General features: G+C 34.8%; 1 protein-coding gene across 5 annotated transcripts in view; it reads left to right on the top strand.

Moving 5' to 3' along the window:
• Kifap3 (kinesin associated protein 3) overlaps positions 1-13,646 on the top strand; it is a 164,549-nt gene that overhangs the window by 115,906 nt on the left and 34,997 nt on the right. For all 5 annotated transcript variants that reach the window (XM_010615688.3, XM_010615687.3, XM_010615692.3 and 2 more), the window contains one exon: positions 11,615-11,804. In XM_010615688.3, coding sequence (XP_010613990.1) covers positions 11,615-11,804 — 190 coding nt within the window. The remainder of the gene's footprint in view (positions 1-11,614; positions 11,805-13,646) is intronic.

Here is a 13,646-nt window from a genome sequence, read left to right as displayed (position 1 = left end):
GGAGAAAGGGAAATCTGTTTTCCATCAGTGATGTTAGAACACAAAGCAGATCTGCGTAGCTGTGTGTTATCCTATAGTGTGTTAATCAGATACAAGGTGTGACGGAAGCCAGTGACAAAGTTTTCCTGATAGTGAACAGACTCTGATAATAGGCTGGTTAAGACTTCATAGCATTTCAGTGTTTAAGTAGTAAGCAAAATGATGTAGGACTTCAAAAAAGATGACATATTTCCATGTAAAATCAAACCATAAGTCTTTCATGACACCTTAGAATTTATAGAAATTTGAATGCTTTAGATCATAATGTCAGAGCTGAGAAGAGAAGAAAATAGACAAAGTGTTTTTCTTCAAATACCAGGATAAATTCATGAATCAAAGTCAGGACAGAGTACTATCCTTGTAAAAAGAAGTGTTTCAAAAATAAAGGAAACAAATAGCCATATTCCAAGAATATTTCCACAAAGACTTCATAGATTTTGATGACATCTCTTACCGGTGATTGAACTGTGATATGCCTGAATTGTCATATTTATTTCCTTTTATAAGGCGGGTTTTATAAGTGAGGGTTGTTCAAAGAGTAGAGATTGGGGGAGGGGTGTTAAAGGAAATTATTTTTTATTCAGATGTTGAATTTATTAAAATTTTTGACACTGAATATTAATTTTGAGTTGCTATTTAACTTTTTAAAAGCATCTCTCATATTTTTCAGTTTGGGGAGATAGTTATTTCAACAGCTTTATTAAGAAATAAGTTTTTACTTATAGAATAACATACTAATCATAGGTTTTTACTTACAGAGCTAAGTCACAGATTTTATTTTTCATAGGAATATGGAGTCAAAGAGATTAAAATAACTTTACAAAATTGTTTACCTCACTTAGTAGCAGTTCTAGAACTGGAAACCAGGTCTCCTAACTCCTAATTCGGTGTGCTTTGTATTATCCATGGCACAATATTAATATATGTAAACTCGGATTCTACAGTACAAAGGAACTGTGATTTTACCATGGCTGTTACACTGTATTCTTAGAGATTCTCAAAGTATATATGGAAGTTAGCCTAAGGAATCCAGAATGATTGGTGGGAATATGGTAAAACTTTTTACTTGGTTTTCATGGAAATGGAAGAGGAAAAAAATAAAAAGGGAAAAAGTTATGAGAGATGGAGTATAAAATTGCCATGTTTATCTCAGGAAGGTATTTTTAAGATTTCCACATTCTTAGTCTTAAAATGATTTTTCTTTTATAAAACAGAGTGGGTATCAAATGATTTAATATCTGTCCCTAAAATATGCTTTTGAACTTTTTCTAAAATTTAAAATTCTTGTGACCACTGACCTAACCTATTGAGTACTGCACTTAGCATCCATAAGCTAACATTCTGAATTTCAGTAAAGATCATAAACTTTTCTGGAGACACAAAAATCAGTGGTCAGCATCATAAAGTCAACACTGCTGTCTAATTTGATTCTGATATTTATTACCAACGAATAAAACAAAAATATTTGAAGATTGTATTAACGTATTTTTCATTGTTTTTTATGATAAACACTTGAAAATCTGAGGCTGTATTCCACAAACTAGAACAAACTATGTCACCAGTACAATATCTTAATAATGTTTCATTTTTAGCATATAAATTATTGTGTGTGCACGCACATGGGTGTGTGTGTATATGTCTTATTAAATACTGTTCAAGATGGATGTGGTGGTTCACACCTGTAACCTTAGCACTTGGGAGGCTGAAGCAGAAGGATCACTGCAAGTTCAAGGCCTGGCTAAACTTTGAGACAGGAGACCCTGTCTCAAAAAAAAGTCTGTATGTATTTTTTCAAAGCTGTCAATTAATATTAGAATTTAGAAGATCATGTAAAAATTGTTGGGATATATAGTGATTTGATCCAGGTAAAGGTGTTATAAGTATTTTCTATAATTTTCATATTTCACCAATGAAAATATAACTTTATTATTATAAAAATCCAAACAGTATTTTTGAAGTGTCATGTTATAACTTTTTAAGAATTTCAAAAAAAGAACTTGATACTATTCAGTCAAAGTTTTTGCCATTTTTTTTTTTATTGAGTTTATTGGTACATTTAGGGATACAGTACAGTTACATTCATTGTTGGGATCATGTACCTTTACACGGCAAGTCTTGATTCTCATTTTTTTCCCCTTACCTCTGCCCTCCCTTCACCCCCTCCTCCCCTCCCCATCTACAAACACTTTATTTTCATCTTTTCATTCTCTCACATTTTTTTCTTTTCCCTTTTTGTTCTTCCCCTACGTATCACACCTTCCCTACACCTTTAGCTCCTTTCCTCCCATTTCTAAATGTCAGTAATCTTATTAGAATCTTATGCATTGTTGCAGAATATTCACACCAGGGAAACTATTTGGTATTTACACATGTGGGACTTATTTATTTCACTTAGGAGTATATCTTCAATATGTATCCATTTTCCTATGAATGAATCTATTCTCTCGCTCTTTATGGCTGAGTAATATTCCATTTTATAGAAAAACCACAACTTCTTTATCCAGTTTCCAACGGATGGGCAAATAGGTTGTTTCCAAGATTTAGCTATTACAAACTGTGCCGCTATAAACATGGGTGCACATACTTCTCTGTGATATGATTCTTTTAGTTCTCTTGGAAAGATACCCAACAGAGGGATGGCTGGGTCAAATGGAACCTCCAGTCCAAGCTCTTTGAGGTATCTCCATATTGATTTCCATAGTGGTTGCACTAGTCTGCACTCCCACCAACAATGGAGGAGGGTTCCTTTCTCCCCACAACCCCGCCAACATTTGTTATTGTGTGATTTCTTGATAGCAGCCATTCTTTGTGGGGTGAGGTGGAATCTCAGTGTTGTTTTCATCTGCATCTCTCGAATGACCAGTGATGTGGAACATTTTTTCATATATTTTCTTGCTGCTTTCACTTCTTTGTATGAGAAATGTCTGTTCATTTCGGATGCCCATTTTTGGATCGGGTCTTTATATTTGGGGGGACTGATTGTTTTGAGTTCTTTATATATCCTTGATAATAGTCCTTTGTCTGAGGTACAGCTGGTAAAAATTTTTTCCCACATTGTAGATTGTCTCTTAGTTCTGCTAATGGTTTCTTTTGAAGTACAGAAGCTTTTTAGTAAGATGAGATCCCAGTTGTTGATTCTTTCTGCTAGTTCCCGTGCTACTGAGGATTTGTTCATAAAGTCTTTTCCTATACCAATGTCTTCCAGAGTTCTGCCTAACTTACTTTCCAGCAAGTTTAATGTTTCTGTTTTAATATTTAGATCTTTAATCCATTTGGATTTTAATTTAGTGCATGGCGAAAGATAAGGGTCTAATTTTAATCTGTGACAGGTTGATATCCAGTTTTTCCAACACCATTTATTAAAGAGGCTATCTTTCCTCCACTGAGGATGGTGAGCTCCTTTGTCGAAGATGAGGTAGCTGAGTACATCTGCATTTGTTTTTGTGTCTTCCAGTCTGTTCCATTGATCCTCAGGCCTATTTCTTTGCCAGTACCATGCTGATTTTATCACAGTGGCTTTGTAGTATAGTTTCAAATTGGGAATTGTTACACCTGGTGCCATGTGACTGTTGCCTATAATGGCTTTTGCTATTCTAGGTCTCTTGTGGTTCCAAATGAATTTTTGGATTCTTTTTTCTAGTTCTGTGAAATATAGTGTTGGAATTTCAATTGGCATTGCATTGAATGTATATAGCAGTTTCGGTAGTATGGCCATTTTCACTATGTTGATTCTTCCTACCCAGGAGCAGGGGATATCTTTCCATTTTTTTATATCCTCTTCGATTTCTTTTTTCAGAGTGCTGTAGTTTTCAGTGTAGAGATCTTTTGTTTCTTTTGTTAGATTGATTCCTAGATACTTCATTTTTTTGGATGCTATTGTAAAAGGAATTTTTTCCCTTATTTCTCTTTCTGTCTGTCTGTTATTTGTGTATAGAAAGGCTATTGATTTTTGGGTATTCACCTTGTATCCAGATACTTTACTGAATCTGTCAATTAAGTCTAGAAGTTTTTTGGTGGAGTTTTTTGGATCTTCAATGTAGAGTATCATATCATCAGCAAATAATGATAGTTTAACTTCTTCCTTTCCTATCTTTATTGCTTTAATTTCTTTCTCTTGTCTAATTGCTGTGGCTAATGTTTCCAGAACTATATTGAAGAGAAGTGGCGATAGTGGGCATCCTTGTCTTGTTCCTGATTTTAACATGAAGGTTTTCAGTTTTTGGCCATTCAATATGATGTTGGCTGATGGTTTTTCATAAATAGCCTTTATTAAATTGAGGTATAGACCATCTATTCCAATTTTTTGCAGGGTTTTTATCATGAATGGGTGTTGAATTTTATCAAATGCTTTTTCTGCATCTATTGAGAGGATCATATGGTTTTTGTCCTTGACTTTGTTAATATAATGTATTACATTCACTGACTTTCGTATGTTGAACCACCCTTGCATCTCTGGAATAAATCCGACTTGGTCATGATGGATGATCTTCTTAATAATCCTCTGTATTCTGTTTGCTAGTATCTTATTAAGGATTTTTGCATCTATATTCATTAAGGAGATTGGTCTGTAGTTCTCCTTTTTGGTTGTATCTTTCTCTGGTTTGGGAATCAGAGTGATACTTGCTTCCAGGAATGAATTTGGAAGTATAGCTTCTCTTTCAATTTCATTGAAAAGTTTGAAGAGTAATGGTAGTAGTTCTTCTCTAAATGTCTTGTAAAATTCAGCAGTGAATCCATCAGGGCCTGGGCTTTTCTTTGTTGGTAAGTTTTTAATTACATTTTCAATTTCACTGATTGTGATTGGGGTGTTTAAAATGTTTTTATCTTCTTCGTTCAACTTTGGTAATTCATAAGTATCTAGAAATCTGTCCATTTCTTCTGTGTTTTCCATTTTATTAGAGTACAGGTTCTCAAAGTAGGTGTTCATGATCCTCTGGATTTCTTTCGGATCTGTTGTGACTTCGCCTTTTTCATTCCTAATTGCATGGATCTGAGCCTTTTCTTTCCTTTTTTTGATAAGATTAGCTAAGGGTTTGTCAATTTTATTTATTCTTTCAAAAAACCAGCTCTTTGTTTCATTTATTTTTTGTATCGTTTTCTTAATTTCAATTGCATTGATTTCTGCTCGGATCTTTATAATTTCCTCTCTTGTTCGAGCTTTGGGTTTTTCTTGCTCTTGTTTTTCTAGGAGTCTAAGTTTCATCGTTAAGTTGTTTATTTGAGCCCGCTCTGTTTTCCTAGTGTGGGCATTCAATGTTATGAATTTTCCACGTAGAACTGCTTTCATTGTGTCCCAAAGATTCCTGTATGTTGTATTGGCATTCTCATTTATTTGTAAAAACTGTCTAATTTCTTCTTTAATTTCCTCTGTAATCCATTGATTGTTTAGGAGAGTGTTGTTCAGTTTCCATGTGCTTGTGAAGTTTCTATAGTTTCTTGTGCTATTGATGTCTAGTTTGATTGCACTATGATCTGATAATAAACAGGGGATGACTTCAATTTTTTTGCATTTATTTAGACCTGTTTTGTGAGCCAGTATGTGGTCTATTTTGGAGAATGATCCATGTGCAGCCGAAAAGAATGTATATTCTGGTTTTTGGGGGTGGAATACTCTATAAACATCTATTAAGTCCATGTGTTCCAAAGCTTGGTTCAGTTCTATTATTTCATTGTTGATTTTCTGCCTAGTAGATCTGTCAATTTGTGATAGTGGGGTATTTAAATCCCCCACTACAATTGTATTAGTGCTTATTTGGTTTTTCATGTTACTTAATATTTGTTTTATATAGTTGGGGGCATTTATATTTGGTGCATATATGTTTATGATTGTCAGCTCTTCCTCTTGAATTGTTCCCTTTACAAGGATGTAGTGTCCTTCTTTGTCTCTCTTAATGAGTTTTGGTTTGAAATTTACTTTATCTGAGAATAAGATTGCTACCCCTGCTTTTTTCTGGACTCCTGACGCATGGAGAATTGTTTTCCATCCTTTCACTTTCAGTCTATGGACTTCCTTTTGCACTAGGTGTGTTTCTTGTATACAACATATTGTTGGATTTTGCTTCTTAATCCATTCTGCCAATCTGTTTCTCTTGATTGGTGAATTGAGGCCATTAACATTGATGGTTACAACTGATATATTTTGACTTATTCTTGTCATGTTTTTGTCCATTTGTTGACTCTTTTTACTTTTTCTCCCATCTCCTTTTAGTTTCTTGCCTTGCCTATTTGATTTGGTCTGTTGGGCCTCATGTTATTGTGAATTTCGTTGTCCTTTTCTAGGATATTGTTTAGAATTCCTTGCAGTGCTGGTTTGGTGTTCATGAAATTTCTCAGGTGCTCTTTGTCGTGGAAGTATTTTATTTCCCCATCTATTTTGAAAGAGAGTTTTGCAGGATACAAAAGTCTAGGTTGGAGATTCTTTTCTTTTAGGACTTGGAATACCTCACTCCAGGCTCTCCTTGACCTAAGGGTTTGTGTTGAAAAGTCTGCTGTGATTCTAATGGGCTTCCCTTTGCATGTGATTTGTTTCTTTTCTCTTACTGCTTGTAGTATTTTGTTTTTCTGTTGGATTTCTGGAATCTTGATTATTATATGTCTAGGTGTAGATTTTTTTTGATCGTGGCTAGTTGGGGTTCTATATGCCTCACTTATCTGTATGTCTAATTCTTCCCTTCTGTTTGGGAAGTTTTCTGTCATTAATTCTGTGAAGAGCTTTTTTATATCATTTGTGTTTTCTCCTGTTTTTTCATGAATTCCTATCAGTCTTATGTTATTTTTCTTTGTATCGTCTAGGAGTTGTTGGATTGATTTCTCATGATCCCTTACTGTTTTTAATAGACCTCTTTTTTCACGGTCACTGACTGCTATCCTATCTTCTATATCTGAAATTCTATCTTCGCAATCTTTTATTCTGTTTCGTACACTTTCAATAGAGTTTTTAATCTCCTGGATATCTGTTTGAATCTGTTTTATGGATTCCATTTCTTTCCTCTGTTGGGCATTCATTGTTTCCATGTCTTTCTTATGCTGAGTCTTCATGGCTTCTATCACAGTCTTGAGCTCATCTATTTTTTTCTCAGTTTCTGCTCTAGAGTCTCGAATCATGACTTCTATTTTGCTCATCATCTCTCTGGCTAGCTGGGAAATTATTTCTGATTTGAATTTTTCTAGAGCCTGATTGATCAATTTTGTTACCTCCTGTGCTATGGGTCCAGGGAGTCCTGTTGGTTCACTATCAGACTTTTCATCCTCATTTGTCCTACTATTTGCTATTGGTGAACTGGATATTTGTTTTTGTGTCTTGCTTAAGTGTTTTCTCATTTTTATTTTTATTGTTGGGTTGTCCTTCTTTAATTTCTGGGTATTACTTAAATCTTCCTAATATAGTTGCGTTTTAGCTTTTGAGTATCTTATGACTCATAGACATTCTCGTTTTCATAATATCAGAGAAAACAACTCTTTAAATCAATCACCACTCTTTGTCCCAATTGATACATTCAGCAGCCCAATAGGATCAGGCACAGCTTGCCAACTGACCACTTATGGTAGTCATTAATGTATCACCTTTAACTCATGTGAATTAGATTAATTTCAAGAAGCAGCTCATAGTATGTTTGCAGTGAATATTCTTTTCAATATGGCATCTTTACCATTTAGGATGGGGGGTTCGACTTAGAACAAGAGGATTAGATAAGTGAAAGAATTAGAGCAGGTTTGAAGTGAATCCAGAGGTTGTAGAATTACCTTACTATCTTTACAAAGCTATTAAGTTCAGGGGGGATAGAGAGAGTGCAGGAATAAGGACAGGAATATATCCCCTTAACAGTAACAGGCGCTTGCCTTCCCTTGAAGGTACAGAGCCATGAGTGAGGTAAAATGACTGGAGAAAAGAACATAAAGAGAAACCCGTCCTAAAAACAAAAAATAAAAAAAGAAGTCTGAGTTCTTCAGGAACTGGAATAAAAAGGGAGATGAGGGACACTATGGTGGAGCAAGAGACTGAGTTGGAGAGACAGGACAGAAAAAAGAAAGAAATTTTAGGGTGGAAAGAGGAAAAAAGAGACAAGAGAGAGGGAAAGAAAAAGAATTTGAAGGTCCTCTTTCAGGCTATCTCTGATCTCATATTATACCACATGCACAGTCATATGCGGAACCCAATCCCCTGGTTATAGCTAGCCAATGGCTGTTCCTCACGACTGAGACTGAACACAATCTACAAAGCCTAACTTTAGTTTCCTTACCCTCAGGGTTGAACTCCACTCCGTTCTATTACAGGTTTCCCCTGCCCTTTCTTTAAAGATGTTCAAAGTTCGGAGCTCAGAAAACTACCCTTCATGGGAACCTATGCCTCTGCAGAGTTGGTCTAAGGACTGGCCCGATCAGGAGTTTTGAGAACGGGGGGGGGCGTCGTGTGGGTGTTTCAAGGGCGCCCGCGCGGCTACCTTCCTTCCTGGGTCTGTTGTCGCGCAGGCCTGGAGCTCGTGCGCACGCCGCCGGGTGATCGCAGACAGGCAGGCAGGCAGGCAGCTGAAAAAAACCCCCTCTGGGGTCTTTGGGTCCTTCCTGGTCTGTTGTCGCGCAGGCCGGGGGCTCCCGCTCAGGCCGGGAGCTCGCGCGCACGCTGCCGGGTGATCGCAGACAGAAAGTTTTTGCCATTTTAATCTGTGATCCATAACAAAGATACCTCTTAGGGCCACCTCTTAGAAAAACCCTGCTTGTCATTCATCACAGTGTGTTCATTGTAGTAGGGCTCAGTAGATTCTGCTGATCTTTTGCAAGACACAAGTGATATCATATACCAATGATAACACAGTCGGTATAGAACAACATTTTGTCTTATATTTCCTGAGGGAAAATATTTTGCTTTTTTTATTCAAAGAGTTGAGATAACAATTAGTGTTTTCATTGTAATCCTGGAAACAATGCTTGGTAATCGTTATGTCAGGCACAGAAATCAAATCTTTTGTTTTGTACTACACAATTACTTTAATCATTAAAATAAAATTGTTTTTAAAGGACAAATGATAGTGCAATCTGTATCACTGTTATACTTTTAGGCCTTATAATGTCTTGTACTGAGTAACTACTTTGAAGATGATGACACATGGTATAATAACTACTGTTATTCTCTTATTATGAAATTTTGGATTTTTTTCATTAAAAATACACTGATTCTATACAATAATTCTACATTAATCTGATAAAATAAAGGGAACCTCTTAAAGGAATGCATAAAGGTAGTCTTGTTATGTATGGTGGTAGGTTCTGTGCCAACTCTCAGTGTCTTAGAAAAAACAGTTTTATGAAGGGCATGCCCAAAGTTAGCTATGGATGTTAGGGTTGTATTTGCTTTGTGTGCTTAGACTTTTGTCAAATAGGCTCTTCTGGAAAAAGAAAAAAAAAAAGAAAAGAAAAAGAATCCTTGTATGTGTAAGTTCATTTTAACAATATTGTTGTGAGCTCATAGGGTAGTAAGAAGGCTGTTACTAAACAAAATGTAAAGAAACATCTTTATTACACACTTCCACATTATATATGTTTTGTTATTCTTGAGTTATTAAATATGAACACATTAAAAGATTGCATAAGATCATAACTCAGCCAGGCATGGTGGCACACATCTATAATCCTAAAACTCAGGAGGCTGAGGCAGGAGGATACCTGCAAGTTTGAGGCCAGCCTGGGCTACATAGTGAGTTCAAGGCCATCCTGGACTTCATAGCAAGACCCTGTCTCAAAAAAATAAAATAAAAAGATGACTCAGCAAAATTTTTTTTCTTTGTGCAGAACATTACTTACTAGGCTAAATACATGTTATGCATATGTATTTTAAGAATTTATATTTACATCTGTAGCATTTCACAGGTATTACTAGGAGGGAGGTTTTAATCTCTTTTTTTAAAACGGTACTAGGGATTGAACTCAGGGCCTTTGCACCCCTTTTTTATTATTGAGGCAGGGTCTTGCTATGTTGCCCAGGCTGGCTTGAACTTGGTTATTCTTCTGCTTCAGCCTCCCAGTGGCTGGGGTTGTAGGTGTGTGCCATCATATCTGGCTACAAATTTTACTCATTGGAAGAACAGACCTCATATGCTTTGGACATTTGGCTCCTGCTTTTATTCTAAAAAGTCATATGCTTAGGACTTAAATTATAATAGAGCTATTTGATCATACACTTTTCTGTCATTTTCCCTGAATATCTTTTTATTCAGATAATTCAGATTTTTAATTTTTGTGCCAAGATGAAAAGTTAGTTTTATGCCTGTTGCCAAGTGAAACAAGCTACTATTCTTAAAACAAGCAAAACACAGTCATATTATTACTAGTCATAGAATTTCTGACATTTTTAAGATACATTCTTGGAGTTTGGGTGACCTGTGAATAATTCTTTTAAGAAAAAGATAAGTATTTTCAGTTTCTTCCCCAAAAATACCATTTTGTTGTTTGTCCATTAAATATTTTACCTTAATGGTTATAATTTAAAAGTTCATCTTATAAAGAGAAATAATCATAGGTTTGTGAATTAGCTGGCAAAAAGCCAAGCGCAAACAATCGCTGCATAATCTCGTGTGGAATACAAAAAATTTATCTCATAGAAATTCAGAGTAGATGGTGATTATAGGGATAAACTATAGGGAAAGTTGTGTTCAATGGGTGGTAAGAGGTAGGTGTAAATTCTGGTATGCTGATCCATAATGAGATTATTATAGAGAACAACAAGGTATGGGTATATTTCAAAAAGCTATGAGAATGGAGTTTCACCACAAATGGTATTGGAGGAGATATGTGTAACTAAGATTTATATAATAAGTACACATATCAAAATATAACACAGTACCTCATAAATGGGCACAATTTTTGAATGACAAATGGGCCAATTATTATAAACTATAGCAGCTCTTTATCTCTTTGTCCCATGGATTATAGGAACGTATTTTAGCTTTTAAAACTTCTTACTGACAGAATCATAAAAGTTCATCAAGGACTTTCTCTGTGATTAGTGTTACAGTTACATTTTTTGGTGAATAATCCACAGTTGTTTGTCAGGAGTTCATGGTCAAAACAAGGATAGACACTTAAAGAAGTAGATTTATAATTAAGATAGGATTCTGTGGTTAAAACAAAATGAGATTGTTTTCTGTAGTAAACTAATTCAGCAGTTAAATCAGTACTCTACTAATGCGTCCCCTCCCTCATGTTATCTAACCACCTGTCATTAGTGCCACAGATAATTATAACTACAAGAACTCACCAAAGCTCAAATCTGATCATTTACCTAAATTCTGACATATTTAGATAATATTTAAGAATTTGTAAAATTTAGCTTCTTCCATTGTTTGTCATTGCCATTAATGAGTGATAATCCAGACTGACTTAGTATGTGTGTGTGTGTATTATATATATATATTTAATTGCTTTTAATTGGCTATTATATAATTTTGAACAGATACTTTTAATGTTCCTTCCAAACCAAATGAAGGCTCTTAAAATCCTCTCCTCGTGAAACTGTTGCTACCTACATACCAGGTAGTAAACTCACACTATGTGCTAACAGTTGGTTGGTTGTTTTTAATAGGAATATGATGATGAATGGGCAAAGAAAATTCAGAGGGAAAAGTTTTGCTGGCATAACTCTCAGTGGCTGGAGATGGTAGAGAGTCGTCAGATGGATGAGAGTGAGCAGTACTTGTATGGTGATGATCGAATTGAGCCATATATCCATGAAGGAGATATTCTCGAAAGACCTGACCTTTTCTACAGCCCAGGTAAGGTAATAACCAAGCAAAAATTTGCCTTGTTCTTATATTAGGGATTTTGGCCTGCCAACCTTGCACATTCTGAAACTTTCCAAGCCCTTCTTTAAATACATAAATAGGCTTTTACTAGTAATTTCAAATGTACTATTTGTACACACCAAAAACATGTATTAATTCACCAGTATTTCTTCCAAGTTAGTCTTTAATGTGATCTCCATTTAAAAGTATATAGCTAGGAAAATGAATTGCTCTTAATTACTTCCTAGAATGTATCATTTCAATCGATATCGTCAAGATTTATAGTTTGTTTTTCTTTGTATTTAATCTTAACAGATTAATTTTGCTGTAGTTTTGCTTTAGTTTTAAACTGCCAAACTACTTGGTGACCGTTGAGAAGATTTAAATACTTGGTAGCAATATTTTTCCCTTCTAAACTCTGCAGATGTTTTCAAGGTAAAATTTAGAATAGGCATATGTTATGACTATTGATTATGCCATACCTCTGTTTTTAAGGAATGAATTTTGCATATTTTGGCCTTACATGTTTTCTTCTGTTTCCTGTATTAATTATCAGTTGTAGTCTCTTGGCTGAGAAGAGAAAGAAAAGGATTGCTAATGAAAATCTGTGCAAGGTTGGAAATAAAGGACATTAAGGCTGGGGAGTGGTAGCTCAGTGGTAGAGTACTTATGTAGCACATGTGAATCCCTGAGTTCAATCCCCAGCACCACAAAAAAACAAAACAAAACATTAAATTACATGTGAAATGGCTCAGCTTTTTTCTACCATGTGTTCTTACTATGTATTTATTAGATACTTAGCATATTTTCTAAGTTTTCATGTATTAGCTCATTTTGTCAGAAAATTTTGTGTGTGATCAATGGTTGATTGTATAAATCATCACATCAAATCACTAATAATTGTTATCTGATCAACAAAACTATTCACATTTTCGTGTATGTTCATAATTCTTAACTGTATGGAAAGTGTAGATACTATACTTTTATATTTAATATAGGTCCTTGAATCCTGGAAAATTCATGCTTTGCTTTAAAAATTCAATACACTTCTTCCTAACTGAACTTTACAGTAGTTATGAAATTCTGCTTTGTGTTTCAAAACAGCTGGGATAAATCATTAATTTTAGCCAACCAGAATTTGAGTTCAGTAATGGCAAGCAGCTGTTCTTTCCATATTCAGTACTCATGAAGTAAAATGATGTAAAATATATATGATAAGGATTTTTGTTTAGAGGAATCAGAATATTCTAGAATCAAGTTTCTTACTTTGAAGATTGATAGCTACCTGTCAGCGTGAATCACTTATCAGCTTCCAAATCTGAGAAACTATTATCATGTCAGTATTCAACTTTGTTGTTTAGTACAATTAAAATTTCAAAAGATGTTTAAAGTTATTAGCACATTTCTAAATTCATTTAAAGTAACCTCCTAAGTGAAAATTATATTTTTTATGAGTTACTTTTAAATGTGTTAAGTATTCTTCTGAGAAAACTGAATTATGTATATTTTATATACCCAAATTTAGAAAATAGTAACTATGGAAAAATAAAATTAAGTATTTGAGTGGTGAAATATTAGATACTCATGTTTTTTTTTTTTATTGAGTTTATTGGTACATTTAGGGATACAGTACAGTTACATTCATTGCTGGGATCATGTACCTTTACATGGCAAGTCTTGATTCTCATTTTTTTTTTTTATTGAGTTTATTGGTACATTTAGGGATACAGTACAGTTACATTCATTGCTGGGATCATGTACCTTTACATGGCAAGTCTTGATTCTCATTTTTTCCCCTTACCTCTGCCCTCCCTTCTCCCCCTCTCCCCTTCC

Source organism: Fukomys damarensis, unplaced genomic scaffold (assembly GCF_012274545.1).
Source record: "Fukomys damarensis isolate Sample0158 unplaced genomic scaffold, DMR_v1.0_HiC HiC_scaffold_19, whole genome shotgun sequence".
Lineage (NCBI taxonomy): Eukaryota > Metazoa > Chordata > Mammalia > Rodentia > Bathyergidae > Fukomys > Fukomys damarensis.
This window is presented reverse-complemented; position numbering and strand designations above follow the sequence as displayed.